General features: G+C 29.7%; 1 protein-coding gene across 2 annotated transcripts in view; it reads right to left on the bottom strand.

Moving 5' to 3' along the window:
• Positions 1-1,325: 1,325 nt before the first annotated feature.
• Positions 1,326-24,611, bottom strand: part of LOC107456354 (uncharacterized) — a 177,309-nt gene continuing 154,023 nt past the window's right edge. For both annotated transcript variants that reach the window (XM_087159711.1, XM_087159710.1), the window contains 4 exons: positions 18,251-19,131; positions 12,734-12,896; positions 9,686-9,854; positions 1,326-8,324 (listed from right to left, as the gene is read on the bottom strand). In XM_087159711.1, the coding sequence (XP_087015837.1) occupies positions 8,138-8,324; positions 9,686-9,854; positions 12,734-12,896; positions 18,251-19,131 (1,400 nt within the window). In that variant the 3' untranslated portion in view covers positions 1,326-8,137. The remainder of the gene's footprint in view (positions 8,325-9,685; positions 9,855-12,733; positions 12,897-18,250; positions 19,132-24,611) is intronic.

Raw genomic sequence — 24,611 nt, 5'->3', positions numbered from 1 at the left:
AGACTGAAAATCAAATTGAAAACAAGTTAGGTTTGGGCAAGTTCCCTAAATTGGAGTTTCTGACTCTCTCTTTGTTATAAGCAAACGATTTTGTGTTGAATAAAAATGTTCCGAAAACAAACTTTTCATTTTAATATAAAATATTTTCCAACTGTATACCGAGTGTAATTTTCATTGTAACTTTTTCATCAAAATAAAAAATAAATATTCATTTTAAAAATTGAGAATTTGCAGCAAGGAAGTTCTTAAAAATTGTAAAATGTATTTCATTGTTCTTTAACAACTGAAGTTCTTTTTACTGATAAAATCATTTAAAATATTGTTAAAAGAATTATTATTAAAAGAAGAATTGTGACATCACTAGAAAAACTATGAACTAGATCTTTCGAAATGTCTACCTTCAAACGATTGTTAACTTTACAAAAGCTGAAGGAATTCGGTGACCACTCCAAAAGCCAGTGTTGCGAAATTAACCTATTATTTACCATCATCAGTTGCCAGGTCACAGTACAAAACTTTTTTAAAAACACAGAATCATCTGTTTAATTCAAAAACATTTCTACACATTTTTTAAATCTGCAAAAAGTCGTCTGCAATTTTCTTTAATTAGTTATTGCCAACTTTCAAATTTTTTTTCTTCCTTTAAACTTTTTAAATGGCTTTCAAAATTGAGTATGCAGGCAACTGTCTATTTTCAAGAATGCAGATTAGATTACAATCAGTCACATATTTAAAAATTAATTCTGGCTCGAATACATATTATAGGATAGAAGTTAGAAAATTCATAAATTGTATTTATTTGCTGATTCGAATTCTACAATAATTCGACAATAATTACACAAATTGTAATAATAAAAAGGATTTTATTTCATTGTGGTTCAGTGGTTAAATCCAAACTGAAACTTAAGAAGTGAAGAAAAAATAATAAGAAAATTGTTTGCGCTCAGCGCCATCTGTTATTATAAATCCTCAACATTTGCTCATACAACATTAATGCAATATACAATTTTTTCCTGACTAACTAGCTATTTCTGTAGAAAAATTCGTGACCCTGAAAGAACTTCAAGTCAAAGTTTATCAACAAGTTCTATCTTTAAGTTAGAAAATGATTCTAAAAACCGCTTTTTAACGAACCATTTGTTTAAAAATATAAACTCAAATTTATACCTTCTACTTGAAAGGTTTTACAAGATACCTTGATTGTAATGCATTGTAATTTACATTTAAAAGTTGAAAACTGCATACTCAATTTTGAGAACCACGCAGCATATATTTTATTTTAAAAACAGATACAGTAAAATGAATCGGAAATAAATCAGACGCAATTTGTCAATTCCATTGTTTTATTCAATACTAATATTTTTTTAATGTAGTAGTTAGCTAAAATATATTCATAAATTACAATACATACAGCATTCACATAAAAGAGAACTTCATACAAAAGCTCAGCAAGTGAAGAAAGCGAATTTTGTACTAAAAATAAAAAGCAATTATTTTGTAATAATAGTTCATACATCACAATGTAATTAAAAACAGTTTTTCTTCATTGAACACTATAACAAAAAGTAGAAATACTGTTACAAAATACAATAAATAGTAATATGTCCCAAAAAAGTCCAACTTTTACCTTTAAATAATTTATAATGCATCCTATATCGTTTTTCGAATTTATCACAAAAATTACTCAGTGAAATGATTAGTCGCTAGGCAATTGTTGGTAAGATTTTTAAAAGCTGTCATTCTAGTAATTTATTTCCATCAATCATTCAAAATAATAGTTTTGTATAATATGCCAGTATATTCATTTAAATTTTTATTTTTAAATCTTGATTTTTTGGTTAAATCTATTTGCTTAAAGTAAAATGAAAATAATTTTTTTTTTTATTTCATACCTTTAACAGAAATGAAAGTCTTTATCTAATCTCTGATTTTGTTTATACTTACAGAGTCCAACTAGAATTGCGATTTATTAGTTTTTTTTAACAATACAATTTCACTTCCAGATCACTTTTTTAGAGCAAATCTAGTGCAGTTTGTAGGCGAAAGGCTTGTTTTGTAACAGCTTTTGTAGAATAATTTGAAAATTTTTATGGTAAAACTAAGATGCAGGGGCAGAAAATGTTTGGGTGCAATTTCGTGCAAATCTATGAGGAAAAGTTTCGATGAAGTTAAAATCATTCCATTAATCAGAGCTACGGAAAGATGGTATAGTATAGCTAAAGTAAAATGAATTTACTTATCTGTTTAATAAAAATAAAATAAAAGAATTTCTTCAATTAAAGCAAACTTCAATTTTTTAGTCACGGATTTTTTTTTATTGAAATTTTTTTAAATTATTGAAAAAAAAATAGCATAGGAAAGAATATTTATTGTTTGCAAAATCCTTACTGATAATAATTTTGAACATATATTATTCAAAACTCAGCTCAGTCAAAGTTATTTACTGATTTGTTTATTTCTTTTAAAAAACAATTTCTTTAAGAATTTTTTATTTATAATGTTTTATTAAATTTTTTAAATATTGTGTACTATTTCAAGGTGAATATATTTTCATTAAAAAAAAATCGCTAATTTGCCTCTCTATATTTCAAAAATTATTTGATTTTACCCTAAGTTAATTATTAAACCCAATTTTTTAAAATTTTCAATTGTTTACATTTGGAGCTGTACATCGCAGTTCTAAAAAAGATGCTGCTATTGCTATTCAAGACGTACATAGTAAGCAGTCTTTTTAAGGTATTCGTGAAAAATTAACTATATTTGTACAAAAGATTCCGTACTTTATTATATTTTATCATTAAGTAATATGTATTACTTTCTTAAGATAATCGTAAAAATTTTTTTTTCTCCAAAACATCCTATTGCTTTATTTTGCATTAAATAATTCTTTTTACAAAAATGAAAATCAAATTTTAATTAGCATACTATGCTAAAAAACATACTATGTTTTATTCAAATTTATTAAGGAAAACTTAACCTCAAGATCATCTGAAGTTACTCCAGGATGTGATTGTGCATTTTGATCAGGGATTTTATTTACGTATGGAGTATTTTGCAGGCTAATGGAAGTTAACAGTGATAATTTTAAATTTTTAGAGTCATTAATACAATAATTTTATTTTTAACTTAAAATTGTAATTTTAAATGAAGTATTTTTTTAAAATACAGTATAAGTAACTTATCAGTAATAAACACAACTAAAAGTCTCTATTTGAAATATTTGTAACTAAAATTAATTTTTAGAACAAGGCTAGTGAAATTTTGTAAAGATTTCTTTCCTTTTTTTAAAGCATGTTGGACATTTTCATTGTGGAATTATTTTAGAGTCTATTTAGAATTAAAAAAAAATGTTTTAGAATAGAGGTATTGAATGCAAAGTAAATCAAATGTCTGAGACAAATTTTAGAGCACAGTAGGAATTAATAAGTTTTTCAAAGCCACATTCTCTAACCATTGATTTAAGAAGATGAATTTATGATAATTTACTTTTTCTTTGTGAAAATAACCATTTCGACCATATATTTATAACTTAATTTTTTTTCCTTTATCCTTAAACTTTTAAAATGAAGACAACTTCACTTCAGTTAAGAAAGTGTAAGACTTTCCAAAAATAAAAAATTGTTTTTATATCGGAAAAAATAGAACATGAAAAGAAAAATTCAGAAATTTATTAAATGCTAAAGTATATGCCCCTTTTTATATTATTCAAAAACTTATGCCATCAAAAATTTAATTTCAAAATACTCACATTTCAATTTTATCTATCAAAGTAACTGATACAAAAAAAAGTTCAAGTATAAAATAGTAATTGATGCTGGCTTACATAATTGATATTTCTACTGATTAAAGGAAGAATAAAAGCAATTAAAAAATAATAGCAAAAAAAAAAACAAAAAACTAAAAGCCTACATTTCTAAAATACACTCATTAAATAATGTTTAAATAAATAACTCTGCTAAACCTTGGAAAAATGCACAAACTGTGGATTGCAAACCAGAGAATAATAATAAAAACATTAATTTAAAATTGATTAATAAAAAAATGAGATAGCCCAAGATCTCTATATCACCTTCTCAAAGCAATATTAATTTTGCGATTTAAGAAAATTAAAAATATTTAGTTTGATGCTAAAATGAACATAAATAAGAATTTTTTTATTGAAAAAAAAAAAAAAAAAAAAAAAACAGCAGAGTAAATGGAAATTTGGAATGCTTTTAAAATCACAATTAGATCATTGTGTCATGATGTCTGTGTCGCAGTATATTTTCCTCACAAGCGCAGAATATCAATATTCAGAAAATTAAAAAAAAAAAAAAAAAACAAATAAACAACAATAAAAAAATTAAATAGTTATTAATCAGATTTCTGATTTAAATGTGCGAAAAAATTAACATTAATTTTTAATAATTGCTAAGGGAACGGGCAATTTAGAAATTCTTTTTGCACAACGAAGCAAAAATTGTATTTTATATTGGGGAGTTTTAAAAAAATTGCAGCAGTTCTAAAATTAAGAGACATTTTATACTTTAATTTCTCAACAAACAGCCATTTATTTAATTTTAATAATTTAACATTAATTCAAAAATAAATACAAAGTGCAATTACTAGTCTAAATTTTTTTTACTTCTTTGAAACAATCTCCCTGTTCAAAGAAGGATGGGTTCTCTCACTGATTGTTTGATAAATGGATTTTCAGATCTTTGCAATTGCAACTGTTTTTAGATTATTTAAAAATAAGTTTTGGTCGTTAAATTTGGAGATGCGTAAAAAGAGAATTGTAACCTTAATAAAATATAACTAAGAAAGTGAAATAATCATAAGATTTTAGCTTAATTCTTTTCTTGAAAATCAAAATGAGGCTAAATTATAAAAACATCAGAGTTAAATAAATATAGTTAGAGTCCATTTAAAAAGTTCACGGTTTACAAAAGTAAAGGCACAGATTAAAAATATATAAGCATTCATATTTTTACTTAAAACATATGTACTCAAAGTTAAAAATAAACATTTTATAATCTAAAACAAAACAAAATTGTTTAAAAGGCATGCTATTAACATTAAAGCTTAGTTATAATAAAAGCTAAATCTTGGGTATCCTCGCAAACTTAAGGCTGTCAATTCCCAATGTCAAATTATATATGCCCAAGCAGTGTTTTCACTACAGTGCGAGAATCTCGCATATTTTTTTCTTTTCTCGCATTAAAAAATGATTACCGCGAGAAATTCCCGCATTCTATAAAACAATTTCAAAATTCACGAATTTCGAAAAAAATTTCTCATTGCGCCATTTAGAATGAAATCCGTTTCACTTTTCTTCCTGGATCTTTCTTTATTTTCAACATCTCCCCCATTATCTAGCTTCCCTACTTACCAGTATTGTTCAGAACCTCTAAGAACAACAGAACACCATCCCTCGGAACCTCTTTCAGAATGCATTTCTCTGCAACCACGTGTTTACCGTAGGTAAGGTTTCTCCATGTAAGAAGTTCAAATCTTTCGCACATTAATGTAAGATGGACAAATACCTTGTAAAGGCAATATCTTCTACTCCGAAACGGACAAATGAAAATGAAACAAACGTGGGTAGAAACAATCAAAATGAAACAAACGAGCATTTGAGCAACCTAATGAGAATAGCTGATGAAAAAGTAGATGTAAAACATTTTCCATATGATGATGCAAAAAAAATATTTAATACTTTAAAAATTAGAAGATGTTAAAAATGTATTATAATTAAAGAAATGATTTTTTTTCAAGTCTCTTTGTGTTTTTTTTTTTTTTTTTTTAAATTTTTAGATATCTCACTTAACTTTTTGAAATCTCACCCTGTTTTTGAGAAAGGGTGAGAAATTCTCACCCATTTTTTTTCTGCGATGAAAACACTGCCAAGGTTCGCTAGTATGGTGCATACATTATATTAACAAGAAAATCACTTATATTATATCAATAAATAATGTTTTAATTTTGATTATAATTTTTACAGAATTCTGTAGAGTTTTAATTTCAATATAGCATCATATAATTTTAATCTTACCATTAAACTATGAGGCAACTTCTACATCAACAATATTTATTCGAAGCATGCTAAAACTAATTTTTAAATTGTATTCAACTTGAAAAATATTCAATAAAATTAAAAATCTCTCAGTGTAATCATATTTAAAAGCGAATGTCTGAATTTGAAAACTCAAAATTACATGTTCTAAGAATTATTAGGACGCTAACTCCAAATTCTCTGACACACTGATTTTCCAAGAAATTCTCAACAAAAATATAGGAAAAAATTTGCAAGAAAAATATTTATGGATAAATTTATCATCTGATTCAGTTTAATGTAAAATAATTATAACACATTACATTGAAAACTTTTATAAAAATTGTTAGAATTATTTGCTTTTGACCTATTTACAGAGTACCTCCAATTCTAAAGATTAATTATTTTCCTGGTCTATTGCAGAATTTTTGTAGTTTTCAGCAAAAAATAAAATTTTTTTGACAACTTCTTGACTTTTTTGCCAAAGAAAATTTCCTTACAGTTACAGATTTTTGAAGTTAACCATGATTTATGGGAACACTGATTATCTTCTTTTAATCACTTTCAATACCAAGAAAGTTCTGTCTTTCTAAAAACATAAAACATAAATCCACGTGATCTGAATTAGACAGTCAGAATGGAAAAAAAAAGTAATTGTAGGACTAGTCTGCTATTATTAAGTCTCATTTTATTAATGAAATAAGACTATTAAAGACAGTTTTTAATTTACGAATAATTATTCTACAGTCAGTGTTTGTTTTTTATTCAAAACAGGAAAGACAAATTTAGCAATTTCTTACAGAAAAGGTGAATGTAATTTCCACTATTCTTAACATTAAGAGAAAAGAAAAAGCCTTATAAAAAAATTAAACTTTCCCTTTTTGTGTATTTAAGATAAAAGCTTATTCACTTACAGTAAACACCTACTGTCATAGGCACCAATAGGTGTAGTATACAGGCACAAACGTTGAATTATTAGAAATGTCTTCATAAAATAAATTCGTGTGATTTACCCTAGTACATGGTTTATTACAAAATATTCAGAGATCTACTTTGAAAATACACATATTTGAATTTAGAAATGACTTTTGATAAGTGAAAAAATGAAAGGGAATTCAAACAAAAATAAAGACGAAACCCTAAAAATAATTCATAAACAGTTCTTTTTAGTTGTTTGTACTCAGCAAATTAAGAGAACTGCAACAAAACATTAACACAATATATTTTGTACGAAAAAAAAACATATATATTCTATAGATACCTTTGTAAAATCCAATATTTCATGCAACAAAACAGAACACACACAGCAAAATTCACAACATAAAAATTGCACAAATTATAAAAATTTCATAACTCTGGAAAATGTAATATTTTGCTTTTTTGATACAAACAATATATTCTCAAAAACGTATAGACTTTAAAAATGCTTACAATGACAACACAACAAAGCTTTTTTTTTTAACAGGACAGCTACATAGAGATATATTGAAATATACTAATTAAAATGATATAAGAACAATGATATATAACTGTCATAGTGATATATAACAGCTGAAGTGACTTTTAGCAAGTGACTATCACAAAGATGAGTTTCAAATAAAATAAGTATAATTAAACTAATGATACATATTCTAATTATTTTTAACAATACAAACAGTTTGTAATATGATAATAAACTACACTTTTAATGTTTCCCCACTCATGGTCTCACACAACATTCAATTTTCTCCAATGGAAATAAAATTCTGTGTTTCTTTTAAGAAGATAATTACAAATATACATATCTGATACACTAATTTTCAACAGGAACCATTAGCGAAACATTACTTCAAAGTTTCCTATCCCAAATTTTAACACGCTTCAATAGTATAAATTTCAAGAGCAAAAAATATTTATCATCTACCAGTTAGTTTCGTCAGTAATGATACGATGGATGGAGGTCTATCAAATCCCTCTTTTTTTTAAAAATAATATCTTAAGAGAAAAATCAACTAGATTTGGTCAGTGGATAAATGATTTGTTATACAGCTGTAACGTTGCTTTTAAATCTAGACTAGCTGCTATCACGAATGTTTAGTTTATTCTCTCATTGGCAATAATTTTTCACGTCGGGTTTTTTAAGATTCTTTTCTGGCGAAAATCGTAGACATGTCGGCAGAAGAAAACTATGTCACTGGAAACGACGTCTGCAGGGAGCCTGTTTTTCCGATGATAATCATCTGGTAGGTCAGGAATAAGCATTGACGTCAATGATACCATGTCATCGTCCATGCCCAAACTTGCTTTATACCTAGTAAAAGATGCATTTGATTAGCATGTAGAATTTACCAATAAGGCAAGGTAGAAAGTAAAATTCAATTTCAAAACTGAATTATCAATTTATGAAGATATTAGCATCATAAATTTTATTTCTACTAATTCATCAAATTTCATAAATCTTATTTTCTATTAATCTTATTTCTATAATCTTATACCAGCCTTTTAAGGAAAAAGAAGAAACTGTTTCAAAAATATCATATTTGGAATGAAAGCAACAATTACAAACTTACAACACTGTAATTAACTGCACAATTCAAATTTTGAATCGAAAATAAAAAATTTACCAACAAAAAAGTAAAATTAGATGCTATCAACACATAGTTGGTTCTTAAATGGACCTTTATCTAATTAAAATATGTTTTAAAAGGTTAAAATAAGATTGAAAAAATCTTATTGTCAATGCCACAATTGTAACGATTTGTCTACAAACATTGCTAACAATAATAATAAGATGTGTGATTGGTTGGCTCAGGGAAAAAAATAATTCATTGATTTGATTGGATGATAGTACGAAAACTTTTTTTAAAAAGTGTGAAATAAAATCAATTGTTATTAAATTAAAACTAAATAATTTTTGGAGAATTTAATAAAATTAAAAATACTAAAACCTTTTGAATCATTTTGTCATAAGAAAAAAATGCCCCCAAGGCTTCGGAATGAACTTGAACAATTAATGTTTTTGATCCATGGACCATAGCTTTTATGAACAGGAGCAAATACCCTAACTCTTCATCTGCCCCCACCACATTCCTTACTTTTCATGAACTGCTCAGTCCCCAAAGAAGTTAAATGTTTCCATAGTCATCTAACAACCATGGAAAAGTCATCTAGTTTAACAGGGTAATAATGGAGCAAGTTCAGATGCAAGCAAAGTATTGCTAAGTTACTGATATAAATTTCTGTCTAAAAAAGTGAGTGGGTTTAATGGATGAAAAAATAATAGTAAAATTAAGAAAATCAAAGAAAAAAATTCCATTTTTTTAAAAAAAAAATCTTTGATTTTTCCAGTTTTTTTTAGAGAATAAAAATATTCCTTGATAAATTCCAAGTGGGTTGCCACCCTGTGAGATTTTTACACAAAAATTTGCATTTTCTCTGAATTAAAATACCCTCTTAAAAACATAAAAGGAAAAAAAGAAGGCTCTTCTCTAATAACCCTGAGCTGTCAGTTGAAGTGCTGTTTTATACTTTCTGTTGACGTTTGATTGCATGGAATTCATATTTTGCATGAATACTGAAACATTCTTTACTACATTTCAACCCTTTAAAAATATGTAAATAAATCAAGAAATAATTTTAATTCTTTACCCACATTGGTTTACTTGCACTTACCGACAGTACTCATTATATGAGAGCACATAACATTTATCTTCTATGCATGCGATGGAATTGACATCTTTGTGCCGTGATGCAAACACTTCATCTTCCATTTGACCTGCTTTACGTCCTTGGTCTGTGTGCTCAGGTCTATAATACCACAGCAAGCTCATCATCATTTCACCTAAAATAATGATTCCTACATTAATTAAAAGATATAAAAGATCATACTACAATTAAACAATTGCACAGAGTTTTGTATCCTTCCATTGATTGGCACAATTGGTCAATCGATGGAACGTTACAGTTTAAAACTATTATTTTTATCACAACATATCACTAACTAATTTTCGAAGAGCTTACAACCTCCTTGATCACATAAGTTCTTTGGAAACCAAAAGTGGTGTTGCCAACAGGATTCTACTCAACTACACACAGCAAAAAGCGCTCAATAATGGTGCAGAAATTTTTTTTTACTTCCTTACAGTACAAGAACATATGTCTAAAATACTTTTTATAAAATAAAGTTAATGAATATATTCTATTATATTATTTATACATTAATAAGTATGTACAAAAAAAAGGAAAAGAAAAAATTTGAGAGATTAAAAATGGAATACGAGCGAAATGAAACTTTAGTTTGAATGCTGAATTAAATGTGAAAGTATTTCTAATAATTATCTTTAATCTCTTCACAGTTTCTTCTTGCAATCTATCAGATTTCAATGTTTTTTTTAAACTTCCCTTCTCTTTAAGGATTTATAATTTTTCTTTGTGAGCTTAAATAGTGACTTGTTATTCTAAAGTATATAGTTTTTTCTGATTCAGATAACAAAAATTTATTACAAGGGCGGTAATAAGAAACACCAATGGTAAAGGCTTAAATTTTAACAATACTGTATTGATCCATGTAATTTTTCTTACACATTAATAACTCTTGCATACTAGTAACATATACATAGTAGAAATACTGAATATTAATAAAAATTAAGTTTCTGATTGAAAATTTATATTATTATTATTTTTTTACATGCTTGCTAAAGAAATAGAAAAATCATTGGCAAATTGGTAATAAAATGTTCAGATTTAAAAAAAAAAAAAAAAAAAAAAAAAAAAAAAAAAAAAAAAACTTGATCTAATAACAGGGTTGCCACTCAAATCTGGAAAAATTCCATGTGTTTTCACTGTACACAATATATTAAGAGGAAACAGCAATTACTGTGCTCTTGTGTGAGCTATATTGGGTTAACTATATTTATTAGTTTTAATTGCTGGATAAACAGTTGAACATACTTAAATGATGCTATAGTAAATGAAATAGTTTAGTATGGCTGAAATATCATGGTTAAATGTCCCATAGATTACACTTTGAGTGGCCACCATTTTTTAAAAGACAAAAATAAGAAACAAAATTCTCTGTATTTTCCCAGTTTGTGAAGAAAAAAAAATCAAAATTCCCTGTAATTTCCCTATTATTTTAGGTGATTTTTAAATTCCCTGTATTTTTCCTAGTTTTCCCTGTAGAGTGGCAACTCTGAATAATTATATTTTCAATGGTTCAATGAGTAAAACTGAAACATGTTAATTAATGCAAATAAAGTTTTAAAGTGCAATATCAGACAAAAAATATACTTTCTCTGAATAAGAAGATATTTTTTTCAATTGATACAGATTTTTTTACCCAAAACTATAATGAGGTAGCTGCAATTTGGAAAATATGGTTGAAACGTTTTGATGAAGAAGTGATGAAAAACTGAGCCTTTTTTTTATTATTATTTCCAAATCTATTTTCAAGAAGGAAAACTTTTTTCTGCTAAATTATAAAATTTGATTAAATGAAGATAATTTTATACAAAAAAGTATTTTTAAATAATTATTTATTATTACTCAATAAATAATGATTGAAAGAGTTTTTAGTTGTTAAGCTACAAAAATTTTTTAATTTATTTTGAACTATGTTATTTCTTATAGCAAAATCTTAAATTTGAGTGAAATGGGTCAAACAGTTTAAAATATAAAACTTCAAAACCATTTTATTTCTAATTGTCTAAGGTACATTACGACATAATCCAATTTAATTATGAAACAAAAAATTAGTAAAATTTCAAATTTGAAAAAAAAAAAAAAAATTATTAATGGGGAAAAGAAACAGTTGGAAAAATTTCTTCAAGGAGTTTCAAAATTTTATAGCATGAGTTAAAATGTAATATTGACGAAAATTACGTAACTTAAAACGATATTAAACGTTACAACATTTATTTGAATTTAATTAAAATACTTAAAATTAGGCTGTTGCAGTAATTGTGTACTTGCAACTTGAGAAGAAGTGAAGTGTTTATTCTTAACCACGTGATTTAAATCAGATTTTATTGGGTACCTGTAAGCGATGTCATGAGTGTGCATCGAAGCCGAGTGGTTTCTAAATCGGCAAATGCCACGATTTACCCGCGATGACGTCACTTGCAGGAATCTATCTAATTGTCAAAGTCAATGCCAAAAAAAAAAATAAATAAATAAATAAATAAAAACAAGGGGAGTTCTGGAGATTTTCGTGTCGTAAACATTGGAGGGTAATATGCTTAGTTTTGCTAATTATTATATTCAAAAATATGTTTCCGCAATATTTGAGCAACCACAGCAGATTAATTAAGCTCAAGTTCATATGTATTTAAGATAGAAGCGATTATAGAAGCGATTAGAGAACCGATTATCCGGAACGATCGGGACTATCGCTATTCCGGATAACTGATTTTTCCGGTTTGAAACGCTACAAAAAGCCGTTTTTTTAGTGTTAAACCCAACTAAAAAAAAAATATTTGGAAATAATCTTAAAAATAAGAAAAAACGATGAGGTAATACACTAATGATTATTTCTGAAATGATGGTAAGGTAAACATCTTTCAAAAAAGAAAAAAAAATCCTAAAATCTTATGAGGAAAAAAAAATTATTTTTTTTAAATTGCGGGAAAATTTATCGAATTTCGTTCCGGTTTTTTGGTTTTCCGGTTTTCTGAATTCCGGATAACGGGTTCTGTACTGTAATAAAGAAAAAGCAATAATTACCATCATCAGGATTTTCCCAAAGTGCAGTTACTTTGGCTACGTAAGGCAAGTCTGTTTCTTTTGGTCCTGACTTCAGAAGAACACAGTCCCTCTCGTTAATTATATCTCCCTCTTTGTGTTGAACACTGGGATAACACAAGCGCGGACAGGCAGCAGAATCATTCTAAAAATAGTTACATCAAATAAATTACTCGATCGTAACCGAATTATTACAGTCGTAATTATTTACTTTAAATATTACTTAATGAGGTCTTTTCCCTCATGGCATAACTGGAAAGAGCAGGAACATAATAAATATGCTTTCAATCATTTTCTCAAATAAAACTGATGAGATATTTGTAGTACTCGACAGTATCATTCAAAACATGTAAAGTACAATGTTATGTTATCCGATCAAAATGGGAGATACATAGCGAGTGTTACAGTAGAATTCAACCGCAATTTTTAGACAGTATTTATACATTTGTCTGTTTCAAAATATGTAACAAATATCGTTATTTTTGCACAATTTAACACTAAAAATTAATTAAAAAAATTTTAAAATACATAAAAACAGACAAATGTACACTATTTATTACTGCCCCAGGTTTACTTATGCAGTTTTCTTGCTTTGAATTTTAGAAGAAGTTGTTGTTGTTGTAGTTAATTTACGTCGCACTAGAGCTGCACAATGACAATGAGCTATTGACGACGGTCTGGGAAACACCCCTGAGGATGATCCGAAGACATGGCATCACAATTTTGATCCTCTACAGAGGAGATGGCACCCCCGCTTTGGTAGCCCGACGACCTGCACGCGAAGAATTTTAGAAGAAAGAAATGCGCAGAAGTTCTGAAAATTAGTAAGCAATTTCTCTTAACCTAATATCGGGAAGAATTAAATTTGCATTTTATTTGAAAGGTAAAGTGTCATCAAATAATACTAAATCATCAATTTCGTTAAAAACTTTAAAAAAAATTAATCTGAAATCTAAGATGGCATGAGAAAAGCCATTTTAGGTAATTTAAATTGGTTAATTAAATCACTTATTTTTTCTCAATTTAATGGCTCTATTTCAAACTTCAAAAAAGGTATTTTCTTATCTCAAACAGAACTATAACCCAATGAGGTTTTATTTTAAAAAATTAAACTTTTTTTTCTGATTAAATATATCTCCCTTTTTTTAGACAGATTTTGATTCTCAGACTTCAAAATAGTTTAGTCAAGGAGACTGGTCGGAAATTCAACCCTTTCCAAATTCAGTATATGAACACTTACTTTTAAAAGTCATTCATCCAGAAATAATTAGAGTGTAGGTAATTAAATTTGCCAAATTTAATAGTTTGAACGAAATCGGCTCAATAGTAGCCGTTCCCGAGAAATCAAAATTAAAAAATTCGATTTAATTTAATTTTTATTCCCAGAGTACGGTAATTAGTCGTGGAGCTATAGCCAAAAGCGTAGAATTTGTCAGTTCTTCCTGAAACAAAAATCAATACAATGAAGATTACCTTCCTTCTTCCTTCCATAATTCGAAGTCTGAGAATGAGAATCCGCCGAAAAAAGAAATATTCACAGACAAAAAGTGCGTTTTTGTGCTGATAAATGTACGATGCGCCAAGGCACAATAATAATTAATCATATTTAATGTTTGATAATCATCCACTGAAATTCAAACTCTTTAGAATTTATTAAATCATGCCTGTAGGGTAATTTATAATTGCTTAATTTTAATATCACAATTACACTGATAATTTTTTTAAATTTTTATTAAAAAAAAACAAAAAAAAAAAACGCAAGTAACGCCTATCCGCAAATAAGGTATGTTTGTTGTATTTGCAGTTGTAGTTCATTTACGTCGCACTAAAGCTGCACAATGGGTTATTGGCGGCGGTCTGAGAGACATCCCTGAGGATGATCCGAAGACATGTCATCACAATTTTGATCCTCTGCAAAGGGGATGGCACCCCCGATTCGGTAGCCCGACGACCTACACGCGAAGTCGAGCACTTTACGGTAGAACAGTTTAACGAGGACCAATACAGCACACCCTCGGTCCCTACGCAGACTGATCAAAGTGGTCACCCATCCGCACACTGACCGCAGCCAGTGATGCTTGACTTTGGTGATCTGCTGGGAACCGTGTCTTAACGATCAGTCCACTGCGGGACCAAATAAGGTATGAAATGATAGCTAAGTTGTCGCAGACACCTCTGCCATGCAGTGGCCTGTGATTGCGTTTGTGTAGAGGTACCTCATTTTCTCGCCGAAGCTTGTAGCGTAATGACGTTTTAGACATCGCAGCTTAGCTTAATCTTTGTTTTTTGAGTTTCTTAGTTTACACATCGTCAGTAAAGCCAGTCGTCATCGTCTAGACGATACCAAAAGATGGCGAATAGTTGGAAGACTCGAGGCGGGCCAATCATAGGCTCCACTTTCGAAAAATGTTGCGTTCACTTTGTGGAAACATGTCACAGAGACAGGAATAGTGATCCGCCGACCTGGTCAAGGCCGCAAATAGGTAACAACGCCGGTTCAAGACTGTTATTTGAGACTTCTAGCTAAAAGGGATAGGTTCGCGACAATGAAAGAATTGTTTTGCAACCTGTATAATGTAACAAGAACATCAATTTTACGGATGACAGTCACCCAGATGCTTAATGCAGGTCTGTATGCTAGGCACCAATAATCTGCATCCTTTTTACTCTGAACCACAAAAAGAACTATTTAAAATGGCGCCGAGAACTTCGACAGAGAAAGATTGGGGACAGGTTCTTTTCAGTGAAAAGTCGCGACTCAAGACGTGTTCTCATTTGGAGAGTACCCTGGGAGTCAATATCGGACTAACATTGTCGAAAAGGACCAATATGGTCGAGGTGGTCTGAGCAGGCATCATGGCAGACGGATATACCGACCTCCATGTGTTCGTATGGGAGTTACTTTAACAGGTCAGCAATACAGGGATGAGATTCTTGCACCATATATGAGACTTTTAGGCGGAATATATGTATCCTTATGAACGATAATGCCAGTCCACGCGAAACTCAGTTGGCTGATGAATAGCTCCAATCGGAGGATATTCAACTATTGGAATGGCCTGCGATGTCCCCTGACCTTAATGCCATCGAACACGTATGGAACGCCCTTGAATGCCCAATTACAGCTCGAAGATTAGCTGCAATGTCCATCGATAAGCTCAAAGGTGTCTTGATGCACGAGTGGATGCGGTTGCCAAAGGGATTGATAAGGACCCTGGTAAACAGTATGAAATGCTGATGCGAGAGTTGTGTAGCGTTAGAGGCTGGAGAAGTGATCAGTTTCCTCATTTAGGGTGCAGATTGTGCCCTTTTTCGTTTTCCCATACATTGGTCTTATATAAGGATGATATTTTGGCTAGGTTTATTATCGCAAAAAATAAATAAAAACCAATGGTCCCTTTAATTGTTTTTATCAATGTATAATAACTTTCTATATACTCTTATTAATGTGAAGGATTGCCGATTGATTTGTATTTGGTACATGGGAAATTCTATAGCAAAAAATATTTTAAATAAATGTCTAGCACTCCTTCTTTTGATTAATTCTTTTGCGGTGAAAAAATTCAGGTTTCTGTTGAATTAACAAAAAGTTTTGTTAAGATAAGAACATTATTTATAAGTTAGCATTATCCGCGGAACAAATATTCTCATTTGTTATGGCTTCCAATTTCACGGATAACTGAGAGTTTACAACATTTTGTAATTACCGTTAAAAGAATTACAACAAAATAAGACACATGATAGTGAATCTTTATTAATTTAACATTTAGTTATAATCCATTCACAAATTACCCAGGAAAGTTACGTCACGGAATTTATTGCGGAGTTTTTAAGAGTTCCAGCAATTTAAGACCAGTTGTAATTGGTAAAGAGACTGGCAATTCAAGGAGTAAGAACAAGAATTTTCATCGAATTCCCTTTTTGCCTTCTATGCAAGCTGCCATGCAGCGCTTGATGGATTGCAATAAAGTTTTGCAATATTTGGGAAATTTGCAATGAAATCTTTTTCCATGATAAAGAATATCTGTTACGATGATTGTTCTTCAAAGCGTCAAGTCTACCGGTAACACAAGGCATATTTTGAAGGTCGTGAAAAAAATCAACGTTGGTACTGCTAGGGGCATCAACAAGAACCATTGATCAAACTCTGACAATCGTGACTAAACTCTTGAATCGAACCGTCATTAGGCATTAGACATTTTAAAAAGTTCCGACCCAACAAGGCAGACATTTGGAAACTTCAATGCGCCTCCGTCAGTCATCTTCATGACCATTTTACTGGTCAATTCAAAGGTTCTAACCGTTTCCCATTTGCTTTTAAGTCCTGATATGATCCCCCAAATTTTTTTTGTTCCGATAACTCCCATGAAAGAACACCAAGAATAAAGTGAATAAGCTGGCACCAAGGCTCCAAAAGCCGACTGTCTTCTTTACCGATTCTAGCCGGTTTGAACGCGCTAGATCACTAATAACAGGGACGATGAAACTTTTTGCGCAGAAGTTTGTTAAATACAAGTCCATGAGTCACCTAGTTAGTGCCACTAAAAAGGTTACTAACAGTTTGGAATAACCAAAATTTTATTAACGAAAATCTTCACAATTAACCCCTTTTTTCTCAAATTTAAAATTACAGAAAAATAATTACTTTCCCATCTTATTTTATTTCCAAAACTTTTCTTTTTCAAAGTGAAAAGCAACAGGTTGTAAGCAAAAATTTGAAATCCTGGGAGGGATAGCTTGAATACCAGATGATACCATGCCCAATAGTGCCTCTGTATTTGAATGAACAAGGAATAAAGAAACGCACATATGCACATTATTAAATATTCTTCATTATCACAGTTTTTAAAAGGGTGCATATTTCTTCTAGGTTTTAAAAACTAGAAGAAAAGCCAAGCACTAGCACTGATCATATGCGTGACAGTTTGATTTGGTACTAACAAATGGCTAAAGAAAAAAATTTTTATGCGTATTTTTCAAACCATAAGGGAAAAATAAGAATTTTTCTTGATCACAAAACGAAAAATAAATAAATAAAATTAACTTAAACACAGGTGTTGTGATAAACTGCAGAAAATATATTGGCTAATGTCTATTTGAAAACATTTATTTACATATTTATTTTTTTAAAAATAAATTTGACCAACGATTTATACTTTAGTTTAAATTGTGTGTTTGCTTTTTAACGATGAAAAAAGAAGTTATTAAAATCAACGAATGAGTCATTTAAAAAACTATCGTAGATTAGTATCAGACCTGCCGGTCATAGGTTCATCACCATTGGCCTATAGCCTTCACAATGAACTTACAGACAATACCTTCCAGTAGCACCTTGTATAAGTTATGAAACTCGATAAAAAATATCTAAATTGTAAAGAATATAAATTGAGCTTATATAATGGCCCACCACTCTTTTATATAAAAGGAATTAAATTAACCAAATATCTATTCTAGAAATTACCTTTTAAAGAAAAGAAAAATGATAAAAAGTTATTTTACCGTAAAAGCTATTAGCCTTTCCCTAGGTTTTCCTTTCCAGCTCCAACCATGAGAAAAAGTCCGTTGTTTCTTTGGAGCAGAAGCTTTCGAAGACAGTTTTGGAGATGCACATTTTTCGAGTTTTGCTTGCACTAATTGATCTGTTATAACTCTCGGCATATCTCTGTTCGCAACACTAACAGCAGGGGGCGCTGGAGCAACAAACGATTTCTTAGCAGTGGCAACGGCAGCAGCAGGAGACATAGAAACGTTATCCACAAACTGAATAGCTTGGTTGTTCTTTTCAAGACTTCTACTGGAACACTGCGCAGCTTCAACGGATGTATTTTCACAAATAATTGGTCTACTGCATCTGCAGCAAGGATTTTTATGGACAAACGCGGGGTGCTGAAAACTATGCGGTGCAGGCGTCCTCAAAAGCAGCACATCTCCTGCACAGCACAACGGGCCAGGATAGTGCCCAGTCGGCAGAGGGTGATCACTTTCCAAACTGGAGCCAGAGGATGCAGAAGCCAAAGAAAGATCCAAAGGCGACTGTTCACAAGATGCCATGCTTGGCGAGTTTTTTGGTGATGAAATGAATTGAAGGCAACTACTGGTTGTCTGATGGTGGCACTGGCTTCCTCCAGTGTGGAGTTCGCAGCACGAGCAGCATCCGACTCTGGAATGGGACGTGGAAGGATTGAATGGTTGTGCATTGTGCCGTGTAGAATCGATGGGAGTAGTGTTGGGATGGTATTCTGTACAGAATGAATCGTGGGAGAAAGCGCCGGCGGGTATGTGAGTGTGATGAGGGAAATGATGTGGAAATGCTACTATGGACTTCCTGAGAAGACAAGGATCACGGACATTTTGAACTAAGGAGCTAGAGCAGCAACATCCTTAAAAAGACATGACATTATTATTATTTTTTTAACAAAAATACTAAAATAATAAATAGGTGCATACAATGGAGCTCAGCTAATCCGGATGCAAGTTCTAGTATGGAAATTATATGTAACTAATTATTATTTTATTTAGTAGAAACAGACAAATTTTGGCTTAGGAGTGTCGGATTAAATGAGTTTATAAAAATGTAAATTGTACATATATAGTGAGCCTAAAACTGTTTTACCCTTAATAATTGCTGATCTAATGATTGGATTTACTAGTAATAAGATGCAATTTAGATGTGAGAAAAACTAGCTTTAGCATTTTGCGGTCATATGTTTTTTTTCAACCACCAAAGTTTTTTTTTTTTTAACAATTTTAGTCGTATGTCAGTTACTATAGAAAAGAAACAGAATGGTCTTATAGTATCGAACAATATTTTTCACCCAAGTCGACAGGCTTCGGAATATTATTTTAAAAATTGCTTTTAAATGTTAGAACGTTTTTACCTCTTAAAAAATGAATTTTTTTCCTTTCTGCTTATTAAAGTTCGTTCAACAAAAATTAAGACAACTATGTATAAACTTAGTAAAAGCGACCACAAAGGATTAAATATGCTCACATACAAACCTACTAATTAATCTATACATGTATATTTCTCTAATGTAGAGCCTCAATAATAGATTAAATCTGTATTGTGTGGGGCTTTTGCATGAGATCTTATAACTACACCTCTTATTGTATGTGACTTTTTGGGATTCACGACCTCCTGGACATGGTCTAGTTTGCAGCTAGACATTCAGGAATAAGCCACAAACACTAATGTAGCGCCATAAACTCGGGTATTTCCCTATCTATGGGCAACACTATAGTTACTATTCATTTCATTATATAATTTTAAGTAATAATTTAAGTAGTGTTAAAAAAAATTAGTTACATGTTAAGTACTTATTAAGATTATTTTTCTTAAATTGTCTTAAGTAATAACTTAAGTAGTCTTGGATAGTTAGTTATACGTCAAGTATTCATTTAGAATAATTTTGTATTTTTATAGAAATAAAAAGTTAGCTACGAAGTAATTATTTAGATTTATTTTTGGTCTTTTCTGAATTTTTTGTTTATGTTTAGCAGCAGAAATTTTAAATATAGACAAGTGCTATGGTGCCGCATATTGTCATGCCAATTATTGGCTTGCCTTTTTCGAGCAATTGCAAATACATATTATAGGATACTTAAGTTATGGCTCGAGAGGTGAGTAGGGAAGTAGTACAGAACGTAATGGAGCATTTGGATGAGTTTTCAATTTCACGATAGAGATGGAAATAAATTTAATACTTCTTTTGCTTACTATTCTGCAATGTCCCGAACTCATACTCACGGTAGTTAGTATGATTTAATGGTAGGGCAGATTTATAATTAATACTAAAATTTAATACGTAGAGAGCTTTGGCAATACAAAGCACATCTCATAAAAATAGTTAAAATAGGAATCAAAGTAATTCAGATCGGGCAAACAGCTAGAAGGTAAGAAATTTGGTTAATATAATATTTAAAACTAAATAAAGTATTTGAGAAGGGATTGAAGAATTAAAATATTTAAATTCTGTTGTAGTGCGCATTCGGCTTGGTTACCATTGAAGTTTACACATGTTATAATCTCCAAGATATTTTTGAAAGTTGACCAAGCTAATCGCCAAAGGTGGCAAGAAAGTTTATATTTGAGTTAATTTACAAAATCTAAAATGAAAACGTATTTTTTTTGTAAGGAAGGTTATCTAAGTCGTACCTCTCCCAAATAGTACCACCACAGATTTCTTAATTAGTATACAGAGTAGAGAACACTTTTAACGGATAAATTAAGAAGCTTTTTTTTTTAACGCTGAGATCCAAGCAGAAGAATCAAGTCACTGTGCACTTGCATTCAGTTTTTATTTAAGTTTATCGGTTTTACAAGCTTTCAATGTAATTTTTCAACATTCTGTGTAAGGATATAATAGAACTAAAGTGATGTAAGTAAAGATTTAAATACTTCGTACAGTTGTCAAGCAACTTGTTACGTCCTATTTGTTCTTAGCTAGCTAACTATTGTTTAAGTCTTGGAATTCCACTTTGCTTAAATCGTAACCGGTACGATTTAGGAGCAACGTATAAAGTTTAATTAATAAGTTGGTTGTTTTTCAAGATTTTTAAACTGTGCTACACTAAAATTGTCGAAAAGTGACTGAGAACTATTTCTGGACTAACTTTTACCAACTTCCAAGTTTCTCGTCTTATGAGTGAGGCTTATAAAAAAAAAAGCTGCAAAATTGATAACTCTAAAAGGAATTTAGCTATTTTAGTACGTCAATCTTTCATCAAGGTGACTTTATAGCAAAAAACCTCAAATTAACGCGAATCAATCGAAAAGAAACGTAAGTAATTCAATAGATTCAATGAAATTTAATATCTTTATATGAGATTTAGTTTCCTTATTCGCAGAAAAGAAAACGCGATGAAAACTCTCGAAGTGATAAGCCCCTGTCTAGTCAAGTAATTATCTACTAAATATTGATTAATAGCGTGATTTGATAGACCGATTTGTTTTAGTACCATCAAAGCAATTTCCTCATTTCTAATACCTAAGAAGAAGATAGTCGATCCCAAACAGATGTAGTTTTAAGAACAAGAACTCAAAAATTTAAAGTCACATTTCTCGCTATGCTATTAAATATTTGTTTTTGCGATATTCATGGTCTACTTATCCACTTTATCGCTAATACTCAATATTTTTGAGGTTGATACGATTTGAGGAGCAGGAGGTACAGCAACCGGTTTCCTCAATCGTACGACTGGCAGACCTTGCGAAAACAATTTTAAGTTTAAAATAAAATTTAGATACAAATTAAAATGCGAAAAATGAAACAATTTAGGTAATTTTTCTCTTCCTTTTTCCACGAATTTCGATAGTTTGATAATGATTTTCATAATTAGTACGATTTTAATAATAGGTACTATTAAAACCAATAACGCAAATCGAAAAATTCTTGATCCTATTTATGAAACTGGATGCAAACTACATGGATATGATTTCCCATAAAAATAATTTGTAACAATTATTTATCATCATTTCAATTATGAAGATCGACAAATTTTTGAATTGTAATATATACACGTATATACACTGGTTCCAAGCAATGTTAATGGTAAAATCCTAATTTTGAATAAAATCGGTTGCTTAATTTCCGAGAAATAATAAACCAAAAATACTTTTTCAATTTTTCATTTCTAGGGTCAACCAATTACGTTCAAATTTCGTATTTTGTCATTGCTAATTACATTTAAAAAAAAAAAAATTTAACAATTTGTATACATTAAATTCAAAGTTTCGATCATTAAAATAAATAATAATAAAAAAATAGTAATTAAAAATAATTTCCGCATGAAATCATCTTTGGCTAAAAGATTTTCATATACGGGATACATGATTTAATTTATTTATTTTTTTTTACTCTGTCATTAGTTAATATCATAAAAAAAAAATAATAATAAAAAAAGCTTTTCGCTAACAAGCAACTGGTTCTATATTGAGTTAAGTTTTCATATCAATTGATTAATTAAATTATTCCTTTGGTAGAACAATATCAAGTTTGTTCTAAAGATTAAAGAGACAAAAATAAATAAATAAAATAAAAAACATTTTGTACATAATATTTAGAAAGTATATGTATAATATTTATGATTTAAAATACTAGAATTTTTTTCCTAAATTTTAAAAAAAAAAATCTTTCAACTACATTTGTTTTTAACATGTTTTGGTTTAGTAATAATAAAATTAACGGTCTATCGAGAGATCTAACTCTTTTGACTCCTACAATTGGGAATTTTAATGAGATAATTTTTTTTCTCCTTTTAATAAATTAGTTTACGCTTTAACTACGAAAGCTCTTCCAATTAATTTTTGGTTAGTACAGGGCGAAAAAAAAAGAAACACCTTGATCTAGAAATCGGATTTTCACGTTTCAGGTCTCAATTTGAAGGTTTAATGGGGTGACCTCAAGTATGGTAGTTGTATTTTTTTTCTATATAAACATACTTCTTCTTGGACGGATTTGGATTCCTGACCCTCAAAATATGGAAGAAGAGTAACCGAAATCTAAGAAATTTATTCCTAATAGTTAGGTCAGGAAAGAACCTATGAACCGAAAACATTTCCATCGCTGTAGGTCACTCCACGGACTTGACCGAGACTGCTACTGATGTTTATTGTTCTTTGATTTCCTCGAAATTGGAAATTTAAAACAAACAGGTCAGGAAAGCAATCAAAAATTTGCTCTCTCCCCCAATGTTGTTTTCAATGTTTGCATATTTTCTCATACCTTGAGCGAATCGAAAAATATTTGCATAAAATTTGTTTATCCAAAGATAATTTCATACAAAAAATAATTTTAAATAATTATTTAGTATTTTTTAAATATTTTATTTTATAATTGTCCACAAATTTTTGAATTGCAAGGTACAAAAATTCTTACATAATTTTGAAAAAGTAATTTTATATGAATCTGAACAAAATTGGACAAATAGTTTCTGAGTTATAAAATTTTAAAAAAGTTGTAAAATTTAAAATTAAATTTTTCCCGAACTATTAAATCAAATTCGTTCAAATTTCGTACTTTGTCATATCAAATTACATTCTTTGGAATGATGTAAGAATTTTCACCATCCTCGAATTCCTCCTAACATCAAGGAGGGGCAGGGAGGAAGGCGAGCTTGGTGTAATTTTATTCAATTTTTAGAAACGTCTGTATTTTTGAGCCGATAAGTATTTCTCGAGATAATTTGTATTTTTCAGACACCCTGAATACAGTGGTTGCCAAACTTATGAAACTTCAATGTCATCGTACTGTTTCTAAATCCTACTGTGAGCTACCAACTAAATGAACTATCAACTTTTTTTAAAATATCTTTTAAATCTTATATTTTGTTTATCAGTTTAATGAAGGAATCTCTGAAGTTTTAGTCAACCATTAACGCGATCTAACAATAATGCCATGTGCAGGGTTGGGTTTTTGCAGTCAAAAACTGGTTTTTGACATGACAGTGGTAAAAACCGTGTTTTTACCGGTAAAAACCGTCAAAAACCTATTGTTTTCTTTCATTTATGTCATATAGCGGACAATATATAATTTTCACTTAATTGCCTTTATAAATGAATGTTGTAAATGATTGCTATTGATTTTGCAACTATATACATGTATTCTTATAGAAGGATATACATTCATATAGAAATATTGTAATATACTTATTTAAAATAGTGATACTTAACTTTTATCATTATAGCTTGATTTGCAAAGGATTCAAAATTTTGCACTTCTTAATTGTTAGAAATAAATAAACAAACAAAAAAACTTGGAACTATTAATAAATTCAAGAACTAAAAAGAAGAATTTAAAATTTGACATTTCTTAAATATTAGAAATAAGCTAAACAAAACTTTCAAAACTTGTAACTACTA

Source organism: Parasteatoda tepidariorum, chromosome 3 (assembly GCF_982258835.1).
Source record: "Parasteatoda tepidariorum strain Cologne lab strain chromosome 3, Ptep-v5.0, whole genome shotgun sequence".
Lineage (NCBI taxonomy): Eukaryota > Metazoa > Arthropoda > Arachnida > Araneae > Theridiidae > Parasteatoda > Parasteatoda tepidariorum.
The sequence above is the reverse complement of the archived record's forward strand: the minus strand, read 5'-3'. Positions and strand labels throughout refer to the sequence as shown.